This window comes from Bolinopsis microptera, chromosome 8 (genome assembly GCF_026151205.1).
Source record: "Bolinopsis microptera isolate Bmic1 chromosome 8, MBARI_Bmic_1.0, whole genome shotgun sequence".
NCBI lineage: Eukaryota > Metazoa > Ctenophora > Tentaculata > Lobata > Bolinopsidae > Bolinopsis > Bolinopsis microptera.
In genome coordinates, this window is record NC_087079.1 from 15,850,416 (window position 1) to 15,872,053 (window position 21,638).

At 38.9% G+C, this 21,638-nt stretch overlaps 3 protein-coding genes across 3 annotated transcripts; 1 reads left to right on the forward strand and 2 right to left on the reverse strand.

Moving 5' to 3' along the window:
* The first annotated feature begins 258 nt into the window (after window positions 1-258).
* Window positions 259-3,931, forward strand: LOC134819112 (uncharacterized). The gene is made up of 5 exons (XM_063828885.1): window positions 259-342; window positions 511-674; window positions 799-1,327; window positions 1,548-1,664; window positions 2,304-3,931. The coding sequence occupies exons 1-5, from the start codon at window positions 273-275 to the stop codon at window positions 2,366-2,368; spliced, it is 945 nt and encodes a 314-aa protein (XP_063684955.1). The 5' UTR covers window positions 259-272; the 3' UTR covers window positions 2,369-3,931.
* Window positions 3,932-4,099: 168 nt separating this feature from the next.
* On the reverse strand, window positions 4,100-6,541 carry LOC134819487 (uncharacterized). The gene is made up of 4 exons (XM_063829441.1): window positions 5,939-6,541; window positions 5,299-5,798; window positions 4,977-5,143; window positions 4,100-4,848 (listed from the first exon to the last, which is right to left on the reverse strand). Exons 1-4 carry the CDS (start codon window positions 6,109-6,111, stop codon window positions 4,381-4,383), a joined length of 1,308 nt encoding a protein of 435 aa, XP_063685511.1. The 5' UTR covers window positions 6,112-6,541; the 3' UTR covers window positions 4,100-4,380.
* A 763-nt stretch (window positions 6,542-7,304) lies between these two features.
* On the reverse strand, window positions 7,305-21,621 carry LOC134819096 (calmodulin-like). Its single transcript, XM_063828862.1, has 8 exons — window positions 21,605-21,621; window positions 10,873-10,944; window positions 9,333-9,444; window positions 9,072-9,136; window positions 8,821-8,928; window positions 8,596-8,685; window positions 8,379-8,471; window positions 7,305-8,158 (listed from the first exon to the last, which is right to left on the reverse strand). The coding sequence occupies exons 2-8, from the start codon at window positions 10,924-10,926 to the stop codon at window positions 8,081-8,083; spliced, it is 600 nt and encodes a 199-aa protein (XP_063684932.1). The 5' UTR covers window positions 10,927-10,944; window positions 21,605-21,621; the 3' UTR covers window positions 7,305-8,080.
* Window positions 21,622-21,638: the final 17 nt, after the last annotated feature.

A 21,638-nucleotide genomic window follows, 5' to 3' on the forward strand; every position in this document is an offset into this window, starting at 1 on the left:
ACTGCCGCCATACTACACGAGCCAAAAGAAATTAGAATCGCGGCAGAAAACATTACAGGGCTTATTTTTCATTTATCAATTAATATTATTTATTAATTGGGACCCCCTCCCAAGATAGTTCATTACTATCAGGAACGTAATTCTATGGGGTCTCTCAAATAAAGTTGCTAGCATGTAAAGGGAGTAATCTCCAACCGTGTCGGCACCGTAAAATTGCAAAGGAATATAAGATTTAATGATCTGTGTTACTGTTGGAAATGAACACTCAAAAAATGATTGAACTATTTGCAAGCGATAACAACGAGCTACATAAAAAAGTTCGGGAAACTTTAGAATTTTTAGGTAAGTCTAAAATCGATTAGCTGACTTAACACTCGCAGTTCACAAAGAAGTTGCTGACTTCGCATATAATTTACGATGAGGAAAATTTCAGCGATGATCGATACATAATATCTATCCCTATTTACGCCACGGATCTGTATTTGTTACCTATTATTGTTATTTACCCAGGTATTGAAGATCCCAGTCCGACTCCAGTACCAAGATATCTATCAAAACAGCTGGAGTACCTAAACGAGCACGAAAAGTTGATACAAAGCTACGTTCCGAGACTTACACAATCTCAGAATACGCACGCTCTCAGAATACTAAGCGAGCAGTTGTTCCTACTAAAGGTTGGTCAGCTTACTGGCATTTTTAAAACTCTTTTCTTTCTAATCTATTGTTATTCGTTACTTTTTTGTTATTAACCATTAACATATAGATAAAGTGAAATTAACTGATGTCTTGTACCCACAGGAGCAGAGGAAGGGATTGAACGCCCAGTACCATCTAGTCCAGCGTTTTAACGCCTGTATTGCACCTCGGCCCCTCCTTCTAAACGGTACCTCACCCCGCACCAACGGACCCCTCCCTCCTCCCAACATGTCCAGTACCCGAGTACCCGGCACTTCACCATCCTTCTCCCCTGGTTATCATCCTCTACCTCCTAACTCATTCCTCGCTAACAACTCCGTTCTTAGTGCTCCCCCGCTGGGTGCTGCCCCCTTAGGTACCGTACCACTAGGTACCGTACCTCTAGGTACCGCACCTTCAGGACTTGGTCCCTCTCCCTCGCTGCTAGGACCCCTCCTGCCTACTAACCAGCAGAGTACGATACTAGGACAACTTAACAGTACCCCTCCAGCTAACAGTCACCACACTTCTCTGTCTCCTGTTTTCAACACTTCCACCAGCAGTGCAGGGCCTCCCCCTGGCTGGCCTACTTTCAACAGTGCTCCACCCTCCTTCGGGAGCAACTCTTCCAGCGCCTTTAGTACTATCAACAGTAAGTCCTCTCAGTTGTATCGTAGTTCTATTTATCAAAAGTTAGTTAGTACTTTCTGTTTGCCTTTGAAGCTCTGGCGGGCCCAGTAGTATTTGTAAACAAAATGTTACCCCTCTGGCTGGCGCCCATGATTTACAAATATTCTCAGTTTTCGGGTTCATTGTCAAATTATCAACTAACCCCAATTAATTAATTAAATAACTAATTATTTAATTTGCAGATACGAGGAGCAGTCCGATGAGTAGCAGTTTGTTTCCAAATGAACCCTCAGTTGGCAGCAGTGTGATAGGAGCTCCACTTTATAACAGTAATAACGATACTTCGCCTGAAACAACTGGTTTGTAGTGTTCAATCTGACTTTATAATTGTTCACATCACATTGAAGGTTTCAATGCTAATATTTCTAAAATAAGAAATTGTTCATGTAGAAAACTGCATTCCCACAGACTACGCGATGCGTTTGTTGCGTAACTTGTGGGCAACTCACGACTTACAAACGGACAGACAGACACACACACAAACTGCAGACCCTCTGTACAGATTACACTGTAGTGACACTGCTCGCGGCTCTTATTCTAGACAGGACAGCTTCTCAGAACTTTCTAGCGACATACTTAACATTCTTAACGAATTCCAAGACTGACTCTATATTTTTACCACGACATCCAATGTTATGTAAGTCATAATGTTACTCACTATCTGTGAAACAGATTGAACGGTGAGATTTAAAGTACATTTTCCGATCCTGATAAAAAATATGGTCGAATATTTTTGGATCGAAGGTCCTGACACGGAATTTTACAAAAAAGGCAGTGCAAATATTCACAACATTTAGTGTTCTTACCTAGTAAGCTGCTGACTGTTACTTTACTGTCACTGACCGACTATGTTTCTCCCTTCACCTCGATTATAGAACTGTAAAATATTCCCTAGATTGATCAATAACTATCTGATTTATTAATTACCGTAATTTCAGGGCCTGCAACGCCAACTACTGTACCTAACAGAAACCTGGGAGCAATTGGAGAGAAACACTTCTAACTCCTTCATCAAACTTACAGTTACATTGAAACTTTTCAATTTTTCTACGAATGGGTTGTATTTCCCACCACATCTGAAGGACATCTTCTCCTTGCCTCTAATAAATACCTTGTGTGATACTTGGTAGTTTTAACTGGTGGCAATGTGTGGACATTGTATGGTAACTCTTAGTAAACGATACCTATAATGCTAACATGTCTAGTATAAATGTTAGCAGCATCGTTTACAACCCAACTCCAACTTGTCATGTCATTTGTCGTGACAAAGTTCAAGTTGTCATGACAACAACAATATGTTGTCATGGTAACAGGGTAACATGCACTCTCTGTAGCAAGTTGTGGTTGTTGCTATTTTTCCCGTAATAACTTATATCGGGGTGAAAAAAGTCTGTTTCGCAGTACTGTGTACTGTGTTACTAATACTAAGGTAGCTGTGTACTAAAGGTGCTATTATTATAGTGCAGTAGTGTTACTGTACTATAATATATAACTTTTAGACTTCTACTACTGCTGCTGGTAGTGGTGGTATTCTGTATTATATAATGTTAAAAACGCAGCACGCTTTATTTTTTGGTTTAAATATTCGTATAAATCTGAAGATGTAACTAGTGGCGGCTAGTTTCTAATAGTAATAAGATGTAAGGGTTTAGATGTTCGTAATATTGTTAGAGACTAGAATCTAGATTTGTGTAAATATTAAAATATCGCCTGACACAGCTCTGCGTTTAATTTTGGTGGATTCATTTTCCTTAAATAATTGTAAAAAGTTAATATAGCAACTAAATTGAACGCAGAGTTGTTGAAGGTTGTTTAGTGTAACTGTAATATCAACAAACGAATTTTCGAAGTTTTATAGGTTAGTTTAGTCGTTTGTGTTTTGTTGTACTGGATGTAACCATTTTGTTACCATGGCAACAGTAAGGTTTGATAGCTAAACTACCCGGGAAATAATTATGTGAATATTTAGTCGAATCTAACTCATACTTTTCTTGTCACGTGACTCGAGCTCTCTGATTGACTAGTTTTTGTCTTGTGGGGTTGTCACTTCGTTAACTTTTTCTTATCTTAGTTATGGCTGTTAGCTATAAGATGTTGGCAGCTGAACGTATGAGAACTTTAAATAGTATTCATAGTCAGCTGGCACCTCGCCAGGAACTTACTTACTTACCTTTACTGTGATACTTACGAGTATTTTAAATTTGTTAATGGTGTGCCGAGAGATTTTTTAGAAAATTAAAGCAAGTACTCCAGTACCAGAGTGTAGTTAACCGGAGTAAAGCCAGTTTGGAAAAGAGCCGTGTGTTTGTGTGGGGTTCCGAGGATTAGATGAGATTCCAGTTATAAGCTCATCCCTCTGACTCTGCCAGTAATTCAAGATATTACTCGCGTAACCATGACAACAGATATTAGTCAGATTTTATCATTTTCCAACTTTGATTTCTTGAAAATGACGCGCGGTTCTTTGTGGCGCTTGCTGTGAAGTTTTTTATTTATTGCATTTTATCTTGTAAACTGTACAATAGTTCAAACTTCCACATAGTTACAATTTTGAAATTCGTGTTTTAATTGAAGAGTTTTACGTTTGGTATCATTCATATGTTACCTAAGCCAGCCTAGGGCCGGGGGAGGTATGAAAATGGTTACGCTAGTGTTATTTTTGTGGAACAGCTATGTGTAAAGTAACTCGTGAAGGAAGAGGGGGTCTGGAATTGCAACAAATGGCTTACGTAATATGTGAACAATCCCTTACTATAACACAGCTATATGATTGGTCAGTTTCTCTGGAGCATGACTAGAAGTAAGCTGTTCAATAAATAATAAACTCAATATGAACTGGGAATTGACAATCAATCAAACTGTATAACAGAGACACTACAATCTACATATGTAAAGAACTTTAATTTAAGGTCACAGGAAAAATAATTCATCTAGCAAAACTCTAGACTCAGAACTCAAGTAGGATTTAAGTTCAGAACATCAGCTTGTCAGTACAATAATCTCTAAAAGCAACTATTAGATTTTCTTGAGCTGCCAGACCAATGCACTGTCCTCACTACCACCCTCATACACAGCCATCACCCAGTTCCCTGTCGTATCTAACCCCATAGCAAAACCGGGCCAGTTCACGTTATTCAGCACAAACTGATCCCCATACTCCAGCACCCTCTTCCTGTAATCAGTGCTGTGTTTTAGAGTCCAGGAGCAGTAGGGCGGGTAAACGGAACTCAGACTCTTCCAGAACACACCGTAGTAGTTCCGTGCTAGACACATAACTTCTCCGGGGTAGTTAGGGGACTTTATGTAGACGGAACTGTACTGGTACTTGATGTCAGGTCCTGGGGTTGTGTTCTCCAGGTACATGGGAATGTGGTTGTGGGCGCTGGCTGTGGAGTAGCCCTCCCAGTTTTGGTAGGATATGGAGGTCAGGTGATCTGTGTTTATCAGGTACATCTTGTTTAGACTCTCGTATCTCCGCTCCCGCTGGAAATGGTGATTTCACATGAAAAAAGTCATCAAAATTATGAGTTTTGGGGCAGAAAGTCTAATTGTCCATGACATTCACAAAAGTAATCGTGGAAATGAGCTGAATTATTTGCATTTCTACTGACCTTGAGGACAGCCTCTATTTCTGTCTCCAGTTCGGAGCTGTTATTCTTGAACTCCTCGTACACTGAGTGAACTGAACTGACGTTAGCACTTACGAATCTCTTTGTCAGACTTCTCTTACATTTCTCCAAACAGACTCCGATTCCTTGAAGCTTGCCGTACCCCACATCTGGTTAAATATTAGTTGGATCATGTGACTAGAAGACAAATCTGATTGTTAAGTTTGAGTCACGTGATAAGTCGAGTGCATCCATCTGACTTAAAGTTAAACTATATATTAAATTAATTAACTTTAATTAAGTTAAACTGATGTTTGTATCTCACCTGAAAGCCAGCCTAACTCCTGATTCTTCTGCTGGGAGATGTCTTCTATCTCAGTTTCCACTTCCCTCAGGTCAGAGAAGATATCCATTATCTTTTCAGTTTCCTTTTGACGAGAGAATACAAACTGCTTGAAATTTCTGGGAACGTCCGGTAAGTTCCACAGAGCATTGAACTCTAAACTCCTCAAACCATCCTGACCGTACACGGTAGATGAGAACTTTATAACGTAGTCCAACACTGACTTTAGATCAGTCAGAGACCCACTGTAGGGTGTACCTCCCAAAGTGTACAGCTCCAGTTCGTATTGTCCCAGTTTGCTCATCTCAGATATTTTTCTCTTGAAGTCTTCAGCTCGCCCGATGTACCCGGCTGCTTGTTTTAGTTTCTTGTCCACTTTTTGTTTCTCTGACTTGTTCCTGCATGGTATTTTGAGGAGAAGTATGAGTTTACCTCCGTAGATCTTCTTGCGGAGATAGTGTGTTCCGAACAGCTCCACAAACCTGGACAAAAATATTATAACCTCACTGTAAAACTAGTATCAGATATATCGCTGATGTTCTAAGAAAACACCTGTCAGTTGATACTTAATTAAAAAGTAAGTTTGTTTTAATTTATAGGACGATATGTATCTGCCACTCACTTATCAAAGTCACCAGCGTCCAGTAGATCCTTGCCTTGCTTCCCCATCAGGACCTGTCCCATAATACTCTCAGTATCAGACACAATATCAATATCAACCGTCAAAACAGAGTCCAACAAGTTCACATTATCTGCCATCAGTACTTTGAGAAACTTTGACGTCCCACTCCCCATATATCCAACCAAACTTGTATCTCAGAGTCCCTCCCATACTCCTCCTTCGATCCTCCCTGTCCTCAAAGTATTTTATCTGGAATGTGTGGCTGATAAAGGCTGACTTCTCAGTGCTAGTTCGAGAGCTGATGCTCATGTTAGTCACGTTCACCGCAGCAGTGCCCGTTCTGGACACTGAGATGGAGTTGTAGCCGACACCGAAGTCTATGTTACTGTGAAGGGGATCGGGGAATACCTCCCGGACTATTTGCTTCCCTATCATACCCTCGGAGGCGCGGCAGTAAAAACAAGCTCACTATGAGACCAAACATTGCTCAGAACAGCTAGAAGATTATCAGACTCAATGCTCGCAGTAACACTGCTGTGGTATTTAACTTCGGAGCGGCAGTCAGGGTGATGTTTAGAACACCATCTGTCTTTCGTCGGATGGTAACTCAATTGAGCTGTGACCGCCGGTTTAAAATTCGGTTCATTAAATGGCCGTGGCCATCTGGCCGTCAACGTGGAGATTCAGAAATGAGCGTTTTGTAAAGAAGTTCATTTGATTATCACCGTGCAAGTCATATTACAAGTAGATGAAAGATTTTAGACATAGAAGTTAAATAGTAACAAAATGGAGTTTTAGTTTTAGTTTATCAAAGCAGAATCAAAAATATCAGTTAAACTTAATGTTAAAGTGGGACAATAATTTTGTGAAAATTATGATTGAAATTACTTTCCGCAATTATATAACAGTACAACACAGATCATTTAAATCTTATATTCCTTACGGTGCTGACACGGTTGGAGAACACTCCCTTTACATGCTGAGCAACTTATTTGAGAGACCACATAGAATTACGTTCCTGATATAATGACTATCTTGGGAGGGGTCCCTAATAAAAAATAATATTAATTGATAAATGTAAATAAGCCCTGTCTGTTCTGCCGCGATTCTAATTTCTTTTTGGCTCGTGTAGAATGGCGGCAGTGAGAATGGATCAGTCCACGAGTATAGAGAGGCATTTTAGCATTATTACGGGGGGTGATTAGCCATATTATTACGGGGGATGATTCGGAATTCGGATTCAGTGTTCAAAAATACGTCGATTCAAGTTTGCTTCAATTGGTAGGGGCCAATTAAATACTTGCATATCTTTCAATAGCTTGCAGTTGTACCATACCGACTTTCTGGTCACAGTTTGTATGTAGTTCAAGTGCCCTTATCCTTATATTATGTAAGTATGTAATATCATCGGTAGATTATTTGGGCTGTAGGTGGATGGATTATAAACGGTATTTTTCAATAACCTGTTCGATCTATCTATCGACCACCCAATAGATGATGACATGACGTTTAGATTAATGTAGCTACCATAGCTACAATAATTTGGCTATAAATATGCGATTAAATTAAATTCCATTGTTTCGGTTTAATTCTGTACAAAACACTTTAATGCAATTCCTTTCTCGGTCCAGCATCAACAAATCCCTAAACACAACTGATAAATATTAAATATACAAGTTTTCACTAAAAGTTTAACTTCTTCTTTATAAATATAAACTACTAAAACTAGGTTTGTAAATCCTACAAATAATTTAAGTGTCAGTTATATCACTAGCAGTTAGCACTGTTCACATTCTCCTTCACGACTGATATTGGCTTCAGGCTTGATCTTCAAATGAACTTCACAAGTGAGCTTGAACAGTATAACTATAACAGTATGAAATATGTAGGAGGAACCATCTCTCTTCGCCGATGAAGCCGTTATAAACTTCTATCAGACCCTATTTGTCTGTTTCCAGGATTAATAGCTTTCTGTGTTATCACACAATCCGTTATCTCGCCAGTCAGCATGATGGAGTCTAAAAATGGTTGATCGTTTTCATGGACATAAAAAGCAGATTTTTCTGTTGCCGAAATAAAATGCGAGTTGGTCTGTTTCCATGGATATGAAATGCAAGTTAGTGTGTTGCTATGGATACGTGGCTAACTCGTCTGTTTCCGATAGTTAGTAACATCCCACGATTTCTCGTTTACAGAACCCTCTGGCGTTGCATTTTGAACCTGGTAAAGAATTTAGATAACTGTCTGGTAAGTGAACTCTGATCATGTGACAACAAAAGTGGATTTAAATAGGGTAGTTAAAATTCCGAAAAACCATCCATTGGAATGATCTGGAAGTATTAAAGTGAATGCTGTCAGAGTGAAAGTGAAAGTGAAAGTGAAAGTGAAAGTGAAAGTGAACGTGAAAGTGAAAGTGAAAGTGAAAGTGAAAGAGACTGACCTGTAATGATTCTTGAGTCATAATCTTTACAAACTCTAGATAGTTAATACAGCCATCATGATCTCCGTCTGCTTCATGTAACAACTCGTTCACCTGAACATATAGAAAGTGAACCAGGTAAATCAATTCTAGTCACCTGACACAAACTAACTAATCATAGAGCTGAATTCTAGTCACGTGACACAAACTAACCAATCAGAATAAAGAAAATACTGACCTCCTCAGTAGTCAGCCTGTCCCCTATAGTAGTTAGACATCTTCTCAATTCAGCCTCGTCAATCCAACCTTTACCTTTAGTGTCGAAAACCTGACGAGAGATAAATTCTTAATGAATCGTCGATCATTTACCTTTAGCAAGCACATTTTTGTCTCAACAACATGAATACAATAAATTTCGAACAATTATCAATCACAGATCAGTATCCGCAAAGTAGGAACTTACTTGGAACGCAGTTTTAAGTTCGCACTCAGCGTTAATACTATCAAAGTGTGTCGTCATCAGTAAAATGAACTCCTTGAAATCTAGTTTACCATTACCATCCACATCAACCTGCGAAGTGCGAACATCACACAAATCATACTGAGAACTTCCAGTTTCGAGACTTATATAATAATATATACAATCAGAGATCAAGATAGATAATTGCAAATACCTTAACGTTCTTACTTGTATCACCTGTAAAGACAACTCACCTCGTTACATATAGCTCGCAGTCGTTTCTCTGTGGGGTTCTGTCCTAAACTCCTCATAACAGTTCCTGAGAATCAGAAATATGACTTTCACAATTTGGTGGGAAGGGAGAAGGGGGGATTGGCGAAGCTAATAATCACATTCAACTAACTTAACTTCTTGGCAAGAGATAACTAACTTTTTTACCTTCTACCTAAATTTCATGATAGAGTTAGAGACAACTAACCTAGCTCCTTGATAAATTGATAAAGATGATTACTTACCTAACTCCTTTGTTGATATGCTACCGTCACCGTCCTTGTCAAACATAGTGAAGGCGTGTCTAAACTCCTCTATGTGAGCATCTGTTATCTTATCAGCTAACATCTTGTTGTCCTGGTGATAAAGTATTTGTTATCTTATCAGCTAGCATCTTGTTGTCCTGGTGATAAAGTATTTGTTATCTTATCAGCTAGCATCTTGTTGTCCTGGTGATAAAGAATCTGTTATCTTATCAGCTAATATCTTGTTGCCCTGGTAATAAAGAATCTGTTATCTTATCAGCTAATATCTTGTTGTCCTGGTAACGGGAGTTTGTATCGCTCATGACAGATCTTAAGAAAGTTCAACTGAGCAGTGTCTACAAATTACAATCTGTGATTTACCGATAAGTTGATCTTAAAAGTGTTCTCCACTAGCTTGTTAGCTTCGTATTTCTGGAGAGCGTTTGTAAAAACAGATCCCTTGCGTTGCATAATACTGACAATTATTATGCTATCACATATCAACATAATATTATCATGATTACGATAACTCTGATATCAGCAATGTAACATCATAACAACAACAAGTGAAGGGCCCACTATTAGAGACACTCGACAGCTGCACCACACACTACAGACTACTAGAAATGTTATATTAATAGATATCAGATCCTCAAACCACCAATTAATTTCAAATGACAATGATAGCTAGTAAAGGATGGAGTATTATTCAATAGAATGTCGGTTATAACCTATCACGTATAGTTAAAGTAAGGGACAACTAGGGCAGGGACAAAAGGATTTCGCGGCATGTACGAAATCGCGAAATTTCCCATTCTCCGCGACAAATTTTATGTATAGTTTAATGTAATTGTATAGCCTGTTAAATTTCGCGGTACCGCGATTTTTGGTCAAAATAACCGCGAAATCCTTTTGTCCCTGAACTAGGGTAACTATACCGTAGACAGGCTTGTTGTCAGTGCTGATATTGCACAATGTTTGATGAAGGAGCAAGTTATACTGATAACAAAGCTACTTCTGTAAACCTCCCTATAACACCGAGTCCACTAATATCAGCTCACTAGCTTTAACCTGGGCATCTCAGCCTTCAGTGTTCATAAGTAAAGCACCAAATGAAGATATTGCGGAATAACAGGCTGAGAGCCGCCCAGTAACTCACCAGCATATTGCTAGAGAGCTGATGTTAGGGAGGTTACAGATGTAGCATTGTTATCACTATGACTTGCTCCTTTATCACACACGGTGCACGTGCAAATTGTTATTGCACGTGCAACTTTTAGTAGGCTTCCACTGCCCACATTTTGATTAGTTGATTACTCGCTGACAGTGGAAAGTTAGTTCCCCCAATATCATTTGTAGTAATTTTAATGTAGTAATAGACTAGCTCTACTGGTGAAGTGGCGAGGTAAAATAAGCAATCCATCCCACCATTCACATCCAGAAGTTTATAATACGTTATTAATTACTCATTAATCAATCACTATATATTTCCCAATTATCTCATTAATTAGTATAAGCATTAGGTTCCATGTAAAAATACCTTGAGGAGCACTAAATCGTCATGTGTGTGCATTTCTGGGCTCGTGTGACCCATTGCTCTCTTTCTCCGGGCCTGAAATAAGAACATGTTACAAATAGATTAAATACAATATGTTAATTAAGAGTGTCACAACTCTACTTATTTAGAATGTTGGCTGGTTAGTCAGTTGAACCGTTCTTTATAATCTATGTAGAGAGATATATTTTATAAACTTTTAAGCGATTGCACCTAATTATCACCTATATTCTATAATTATCATGTTTATTCTAAGTTCGTCCGTCGCGTCAAATACTGCGTAAAACTTTCAAGTTTTTGGATTAACCAGTGATTTATAATTTTTAATGGCCTGGACCCGGACCCTCAGCCCCTAGCTACAATTTCTGATAGCTTTTAATGTTCAATAACATTTTAATGTTCAATAACATTCTAATGTCCAATAAGCTAACATTCCTTTGGCATACATACCCGACCATTTACAGGGCATGAAATTGCGTGTTAAAGAAATTATCATACTTTCTCCTGAATACAGCTATTTTACAGCTTCTTAAGAACTGAAAGCTGCAATTGAGCGGAAAATGGCTGTAAAACATAATAGCTGTAATTTAAACTCGTATCGCAGAGTGTAGGAATTCTACAACATAGGATGGCCAAATATAACGTTTTCTTCTCCTATCAAAAGGGGGAGGAGGGGCACTGCATTGCCAAAATACCTAACCGTAATTTATTTGAAATGGCATTAATTGGACGCTGGAGGCCCTATAGCGTTCATTTTAATGTCCGTTCAAAATTTTGTCCGTTCACACGATGTCCAGTAAAATAACGTCCGATAAAGTAGCATGGATAAATATAATTAAACACGTACCCCATCATACTAAAACAGTAAAACACGTACCCCATCATACTAAAACAGTAAAACACGTACCCCATCATGGTCTTGGTTTGGTTTGGAGGCCCGGGTAAAGAGGGACTTGAATGGAAACTTAGCCACGACGAGAGACTTGTTGTTAGTCCAGCAGGAGTTTATTTTTGAGACACTATGAGAAATGCAGTGGGGTTCAAGAAGACGATGTCAGCAGATAATTAATTTAGCTAATTTAGGTAATTACTACTAATTAATTAATATAATTCAAGTAATTACTGCTGACAGAAAGTGGCCCGTGCTCTCCTAATGTCATTAGGAGAACATTGGTAACTAGGATAGTAGCAAACTGTGACAAATTAGTTGACAAAATAGAAAAGGAGCGAGTAAAGTTACATATTATTACAGTAGAGAGAAAGGACCCGTCACAGTGCAAACTAATCACGAAAATTCTAAACACGAGATAATTGGAGGGAGACAGTATAATCTTTAATTATCGAAACGTTATTACACCACGTTATCAACAATCATCCAGATTATAAATACGATCATTGGAAGTTTCCGGGGACGTTTCACAAGCGAACTCAGTACAAACAAGGATTAGTGTACAATAAAAAGAAGCAAGATAATGTTGTAAAGTGCAGGGAAAATAACACTATATATCACTGTATATATAACTATACATATGCTTTAACGCATCTTGAAACCACAAATGTGCAGTGAAGTGTGCCTGCTAGGTTATATCGTCAGAACAGAAGTGTACTGCAACTGGTCACGTGGTACTGTCACGTGACCCAGCTTTGTAACACCACTAGAGACACGCTACCATGATCACTGTGATGGTGTTAGGACGGATACGTTGGGGGTTGTTATCCTAGGTTTCTGCAGACTAGTGCTGCAGGCATGTGCATACTGATACTATCACACCATCCAGCTGCAAGGCATTATACAACTCAATAGTTTTGTGGTATCAACACTTCAAACAATGGGGGTATCGCTGTTTTTGGGTGTTTATTCTCAAGAAGATTCTTGGTCAGTCTCGCTTTTGTGATATAAATGCTAAACTGTAGGATGACCATTAATCACTCCACTCAACTATCACGTTACGTATACTTTAACACACTCGCAAAGTGTACATTAGTACATCTCGCCATTGGCCATAATATAATTAACCGAACATTTGCATTTTTTGGAAAAAAAATACGAATTTGTCGATATCACCCCCCCCCCCCCCCCCCCCCCCCCCCCTCTATTTCTCTTCTCTCATTGAGACACTTGTGCACACATCTCACCTACTCACAACTCCAGGATAGTTTAGCAATGTCTATATCAACCTTGTAAACCTTGTAAACCTATCAATACTGATACCTGAATCAGCAGAAGGTATGGATGAAACGCTTATACAGTTGTCTACTGCATTACTCTCATAGATGTTCACTAAACATTCGCTTATAATCTCTCGACAGGTGATAATTTTATTGATTATTAAATCTAATATGTTGCGAGTGGTAGCGTAAAATATTTATAGGCTGATAAAGCTCGAGCTGCTGATTTAACCTACAAACACGATACAATGCTAACTACAAAGTAAATATAGAATGAAGAATCATCAAGACCCTCTAAAAGCTACATTTTAGAAATTATTAACCATTATTGGCGCCCCTGAACCGTACAGCTCAAGAGCATCAAAGAAACCAGTGTAGTAATTGTGAGCGTTATTCCATCCCAGAGCCAACATGACTTCACGTGTTAGATTTAAGTCTCATTTTAATCAGAACTACAGTAGAACCCAAATTTACTGCACATAGTTCGACTCAACCGTTGCCTTGCTGCGTTAATAATAATATTATATGTAATTACCGCTTATAAAATAGTCTATACTGCAGACGTTCAGTTGGTAAACAGAATTAAAGGACTAACAAGGCACAATTAGGTTGTTTGCACCGAAATAAGGTCCCGAGCCTAATGCTGACAATTAGTCGGGTGCCGCGCACGAGGTCGGTTAACTTAGTGATGGCTGTATGGACTCTCTGTTATACAGCTGTGGTAAAACAAGCCCTAGTATCAAGCTTCGTAGTCCTTGATTGGGCGTTATTTTAACAGATCAAATATATATTGAGGTTGTGAAACTTATTTGTTAGTTGATTAAATTTAATGAAGAGAAATTTTAGAACTGCTGGTGAAAGAGATAATAAATTGGAATGAAAAACATCGTAATATTTTCAAACTGCCATTCGGACAATTGATAATTAAAGTAAGATAGCATTTGTATATTTTGTAATAAGTACTCAAAGTAGTCATGGTAACAGCTCACTCACGGGGCATCCTAGACTTTTCCTGAGCCATTTGGGAATGAGATCTAGGAGTTCATCCTTGTAGTAGGTGTCCAAGTGTTGAAGAAATGCTTTTATCAGGATCGACATCTCCAAACTACCAGACTACTTAAGTTAAGTTATGGTCCACTGTTTTATGTTACCAGTTTCTACCGTTCCCAATATTACCTAACCACGTTTAAATCAAATACTGCCTTATTGAGTTATTCAATCTGCTTCGTATCCTTTACGTCCTAACCATAGTCATGACCAGCCTCAAACCTCATCTTACCCGTAACTAAGCTTAATTCAAGTCTCAAACATCGGTAACACGACATCTGTCCGACAGCGACATCTGTCCGATAGCACTATTTTCTTGTGTTTGAAGTGATATCTCCAGATATATGCCTCGGGACCACTGTAAACCACAGAATTGGAGATATTTTTTGTGTTTAAGGTGATATCTCAAATTTGGCACATAGAAACTCGCTCAAACTTACACAGATTATCCGTCCTATAACCACCATACTTTATGGAAAGTTTCAAGAAAATCGTACGGTAGGATTCGACATAAACTATTGTCCGAATAACCTATTTTCTGAGTCGGACAAATGTCGCTGTCGGACAGATGTCGCCCAATCCAAACAGCTAATTTAAAACGACGAGTGGCAAAATATTGACGATTAAAAGTTCATTCCGGTTCCCCACAACTCACAAGTAAGGTCAAGTTATAACGTACTTACAAGTAAGGTCAACTTACAAGTAAGGTCAAGTTATAGCGTACTTAACAAAACGACGGCACGAGGCACAACATCAGAAGAGGGATGTGGCACAAACCACAAAAAAGAGATTCTTGAACGGAGGCACGGGTCACAAATCAAGAACATCAGAAGAAACATCTGCTAAAACGGAGGCATGAAACACAAACCAAGAACACCAAAAGAGACACGACCCAAGAACATCATAACTATAAGAGACAGCTGAATAGGCACGGACTTCATCCGCTGTTTACGCTGTGCTGACGTTATGGACAGTTAACGCAATAATTAATACTATGGATAACCATAAAATAAGGTTATCTAATAGATTAGGTTAGCTGGTTAGGCCAGACAGCAGTTTAAAAGCATGAGTTTAGAATTAGAGGAAGCTGCAGAACAAAGTTTAATATATAGTGCAACGGGAACGTATTTCAGGGAGATCCAAGGTGGGCTGGAGAAAAGATATATTGTAGTAAAGCTAGCAGGCAGCTCTTCAAATTTCCTCTAAGGAAATACGAGGCTCTGATTGGTGTATATTACTAATAGTAAGTCCGCAGAGTTTTTATTGACCCTTCCGTCCCGGCCCCCAGAGCGAGCTTCTTATAACTAGACAAATTAGTCCCAATTAGGGAACTGTTACCCAATTAATTTCCTCAGCATCGGCATCAGTAAACTAACACTGAATTATGAAAACATTTCTTCCGAGAGTACAGAACCGATAGATGGGGTACAGCATCAGAAAACGGAGTGTTAAACCAGGGAAAGGAGTGTTGAACCAGGAGACGGATTGCTGAACCAGGAGACGGAGTGTTGAACCAGGAGACGGATTGCTGAACCAGGAGACGGAGTGTTGAACTAGGAGACGGAGTGTTGAACCAGGGAAAGGAGTGTTGAACCAGGAGACGGATTGCTGAACCAGGAGACGGAGTGTTGAACTAGGAGACGGAATGTTGAACGAGGAGACGGAGTGCAGGACCAGGAGACGGAGTGTTGAACGAGGAGATGGAGTGTTGAACCAGAAGATCGAGTGTGGAACCAGGAGACGGAGTGTTGAACCAGGGAAAGGAGTGTTGAACCAGGAGATGAAGTGTTGAGCCAGGGAAAGGAGTGTTGAACCAGGATATGGAGTGCTGAACCAGGAGACGAAATGTTGAACTAGGAGACGGAGTGTTGAACCAGGGAAAGGAGTGTTGAACCAGGAGACGGAGTGTTGAACCAGGAGACGGAGTGCAGGACCAGGAGTCGAAGTGCAGGACCAGGAGACGGAGTGTTGAACGAGGAGATGGAGTGTTGAACCAGAAGATCGAGTGTGGAACCAGAAGATGAACTGCGGAACCAGGAGACTGATCAAGGAGGGGAACTGTTGCAGACGTAGATCAGGCGTATGAGTGAGTGATTCTGGTAACTACCACTCATTACTGCAATTTAGACTCCCTTAATTCCGGACCGACCATGTCGACAAAGCATTGGCTACAGCTGCACTCAGCCCAACTAGACCTCTTGTGAGCGTATATTGTAATGCGTATATTGTGAGAGTATTCAAGATTGGATTATGAAACACAGCACAACAATATCCTGTAGACGTATATAGACTTTTAAGAGTACTACACACTCGCACTGGAATTATAGTCAATAAATTGGTCTTAAATACCATGCTGGTTATCATTAGGAAGATTAAACGATTAACTGCGTATTAATGATTGTTTAAACTTACTTGTAAGCAAGATTTATTGGACTCTCTTTTAAATTTGTTTCCCATCATATTTTATTATCCATGCTATTTATAATCAATACTAATGGTAATATAAATGATACCTTATGACGTAAGTTATAAGTGATATATTATTACTGTATGTTAGGTTGAGTCTACTTTTCGAAGACAATTTGCAAATTATGTATGTGCGTACGCGATATCTAAGAAAAGGTTATCATATCATCACCATTTTTCAGATATTCGAGATAAACGGTCAAACATTTGTGCCATGTTCATCATCCACGGCAAATAGGTGAAAAATAAAATAAATCGCAAATATATTTGTTGCTAAATATATTACTTGGATAAACGCCAAAAAACGAAACCTCCGTTTTGAAATTTGGGATAATATGTTAGTAAAGTAACATAAAGTTTAAATAGTAAGATATAAGGATAATTCAAATGTGTTGTTGTAAAACGTTTTAAATTAAAAATTCTTACAAATTAAAAATACAAACCTTATCGCGTCGGAGAAATACACCCCTTGCAAACACAGGCATACTTCAAGGGGATTTCAGAGTAACGTCCACCGAAATTCAAACTCAACTCAAGAAGATACCAGAATATAATCCAGGAGATACCAGAGCACAGTCCACTGTCCAGGAGATATGAGAAAACGAGCTCAACAAGACCAAGCGATGGAAGCAGCAAATTAGAGCAATGAAGAGTCGGTGTAAATACTAGGTTATATACTAGGTTATATAGTCTGTTTAATGTTTATCAGGTCTATAGAATACAAGTTAGTGCTGATATGGGTTAATTTTAGTCGGTTTTTATAGACTAAACCTAATAAATGCCTGATTCTACGTCACCTGCAGTAATCCTCAATACTAGGTCGCACGATGCTCTTCCAAACTAAGAGTCATGGTTTGTGCACGTGAATCATGGTTTGTGCACGTGAATCAAGGTTCGTGCACGTGAGTCTTGGTTTGTGCACGTGAGTCATGGTTTGTGCACGTGAGTCTTGGTTTGTGCACGTGAATCATGGTTTTTGCACGTGAGTCATGGTTTGTGCACGTGAGTCATGCTTCGTGCACCTAACTCATGGTTTGTGCACGTGAGTCATGGTTTGTGCACGTGAGTCTTGGTTTGTGTACGTGAATCATGGTTTGTGCACGTGAGTCATGGTTTGTGCACGTGAATCAAGGTTTGTGCACGTGAGTCTTGGTTTGTGCACGTGAGTCATGGTTTGTGCACGTGAGTCATGCTTCGTGCACGTGAATCATGGTTTGTGCACGTAAGTCATGGTTTGTGCACGTGAGTCATGGTTTTTGCACGTGAATCATGGTTTGTGCACGTGAATCATGGTTTTTGCACGTGAATCATGGTTTGTGCACGTGAGTTATGCTTCGTGCACGTGAATCATGGTTTGTGCACGTGAGTCATGGTTTGTGCACGTGAAAGATCGCTGAACTAATGGAAAAGATCGTTGAACTAATGGAATTTTGATTTAATATGTTTGATAAACTCGTTTTACTATTAAACAGATGTAAAGTGCGAACAAACCGTTCTACTGGACATAACAATCATATCCATAACACGCTAAATGTTATTCATGGTCTTATACGCAGTAAAAACATCAGAGCAAAGGTTAGAAACTGATAATAGAACTAGTCGTTTCGCACGTAACTACAGCACGGATAGCTTCATAACTAATTAATTAGTATTCATTATATTTTATAGGTCCTGTTCCGGGCTCAATTAATAGCGTAACCACAAACTCGACTTTTTTAACGCGTAGTTAAAATAAATATTTATAAAAAGCACGATACATTTAGAAGCAGGGAGACATATTTTGAGCATGCCACACATACATATAGATGATTAGATCAATAATTACTCCGTGAGAACTCACCAGAATATTAACCAGGTCCGTTAATGATGAAATGTTGAACAAGTCCCAAAACCCAAAAGTAGACATCCTGACAACTATACCAGCAGTCCGGTCAGTAAGTTTGTAAAATTACATAAGTGTAATAAACAAGAATTGCGCCGGTTAGCGGACGCTAAATTTTCATCAACCGTAAAGTAGGGATCATTGCCATGCCTTTTAAAATTTAAAATTACAATTAACGATCGTTTCATGTTGTTCAAAATATCAAATAATGGTTCTTTATTCATCATTCTTGGGGCGCTACGGAGCACAAAATCAAAAATGGAGGGGTCGCCATTGTCAATTATTCAAATTTAAAAAGTTAAATGACATTTATGATCCATTTATGATCCATTTCGTATAACAAATCAATCACTCGACAATCATGTTCAACATAATATTAGCATCACAATTTGTTCAAAAGTATAATATATAAGTAGACATCCTGACAACTATACCAGCAGTCTGGTCAGTAAGTTTGTAAAATTACATAAGTGTAATAAAAAATTATATTAATGTAATTATCTAATTTAAATTATATAATTGGTTACGAGGCAATAATATTCGGACACTAGCCTGAAGAACCGAACGAGTAACAACACCCATCAAAAGACTGGAATCAAAGTTCTCGAAAGTTGGGGACCGGACAAAGGCAGACAAAACTAAATATGTAATTTTGCGACGGATTGGACCTGACAGTGCTTGTGGTGGCAAGTAGCAACAAACATTGTCACCATCCAATCAGCAGTCTTCCTGAAACACACCAACCAATCAGAGATCTGCTGTAAGATGACGTCATCAAATACTGCCCAAGTAGTATAGGTGTTAATACAATTACCACAAAAATACTCTCCTCTCACGTGACACAAACAAACCAATCAGAGAGCTGTTCCTAATCAATGATGGTTTTCACCAATAGTTCACGGACCACCACTAATAGCAGCAGTTGCGGTTCAAGGTATGAAATTCAAAAATATAACCTTCAAAGAAGAGTTACATGTGTCATGTTTACAAAGTGAGATCGCTGTGCTAAAGGTGGGGTAGCAGGTAAGAGAAACAAAGTTGGGCATTCAGTAGTCAGTAGGTGGAACAAACACTGAAATACAAGGAGTTCGCCTTAAATGGATTAGAATGAGAAAGTATAACAAATGTGACGTCATGATCAATCGTGTGACGTCACATCACTTGATATGACGTCACACCACGTGGCATCATGTCACATGACCAATATGTGTACGGTGCATCAAGAAAATGACGAACTTCTCGGAGTAGGCAGAATATCAATTTATTAGGCGAGTGTACTATGACAAGTTGTCAACGGCAGGTAATATCAGGCAGTATTATAGCTACTATCTGCTACCTACTACTATCCGTAATCAGGTTACTTATACTGTATTCTTATCAAGGCAAGATTACGGAGTAACACACAGCAATTAAGGAAGATATCGAGAGTTGGAACGTAGTAGAGCACTTCCACCAGCCCGAAGAACCTGGCACGTGATTGGACAGGAAGATGATTGGACGTAGTAATTGTGTGCACATACAGCTCAATAGTACGGCTGAGCGTATGAAAATTAAAACCTGCACAACTTATTAGAATATTGAGCTCTTGCATTCTTCATCACGTAGATTGTGTGTGTGGGACTAGTTCGACAGAACAGCAGCGAGCTACAAACACTATGAAGGCTAAACAAAGTGAGCTATAAACTCTATCAACTCTATCAACTCTATGAAACACTATTATATAATATTATATATAAACACAGCTATTATATATAAACACAGCGAGCTATAAAACTAACGGGCTAACACCAGTTGTAACACGCAAGATCAGTACAAACCATACTACAATCTTGTAGAGTTAAGAGTACGTGCTATATTACCTTGGTGAACAATTTAGCGTACAAAGTTACAAGTACAACAAGTAAGAAAGTAAGAAATATCTTATATCACGTAACTCAACTGCAGTCTTTGCACCTGGTAGATTGGAAATGAAAAGTCAGGAAGTCGAGTGGAGGTGAAGCTGTAAAGCTTTTAGGATATTAAATACGAATACGTAGTGCGCATACGTAGTTAACGACCAACTGAAAATGTGTCACTAGGAGTTATCAGCCCCAAACTACAATCACAGTCACTGACCGATCACAGATCTGTAAAGTAATCACGTGATACCAACTAGCCAATCAGAGAGCTGTATTGTAGTCACATGACAGGTGTACGACCGACAAAGTGTGTTACAAAGTACATCCCCGGACCTAGACACACACTGATACAGTACTGTAGTACTCACGTCACCGGTACAAGACACTACTAACACTTTCAAGTAACACTCTCTTGCAGTTCCAATACTCTCATTAGTACTGGAACTTAGACTATATTTTCATTTTGATATAGTCAGTGTTCTGCAGTTACTGACTATATCAATATGAACACAACTGTAGCTGTAGTTATGAGTTAGGGTGTCTGAACTAATTTAGCCCAAAGTATCTGCACTAACAGCTATGGACCAAATGGAAGCTCACAAATCAAGGAGAATTGTTGTCCTGATTACAAAAATTACCGCAACAAGTCCAGAGGTGAGACTTGGGATGACATGTTTGTGAGAAGTCTTAAAGGAAATTAACCTTTAATAACTTAACAGGGGTTACCTAATAGGACAACTCACATCTTAAATCTAATGAACGTTAAGTTGGATTAATTACAAGTTCATGGCAATAGTATTTATATTGCATGTGGGAAATAGTGTTTATGAAGGAGTAGTAGCGACAAATGAGCGAGCTCCGTGCAGTCGAATGATGGGAAATGCTGAACGGTTTGCAAAATCACAGCTTCCTTTGATACTGTTCATATTGGATAATGGATATTCTTGACAAATTCCCCGAGGAGGGGATTGCGTTTTCGTCATTTTCGCCATTAAATTTAAATGTTCGGAACACAAATTCCTAAATTATTTTACCACCTGCAAATGATCTCTGTACGCCATTTTAGCCATTGCCGGGGAGCTAACAACTACAAGGTATGCAGCAACGTGCACATATCAAAACTTTAATCAAAGATTGATCTGCCGGCATGGAGCCTGCAATTTCATGTCAATAAGTTGATAACAATGATGAGTATGAAAATGAACGCAACGTTACATCGAGCGTATAAAATGATGAAAACAATGCAGAGACTTACCGGTCTTGTGTAGGAACTGGGAGCTGAAAATAAG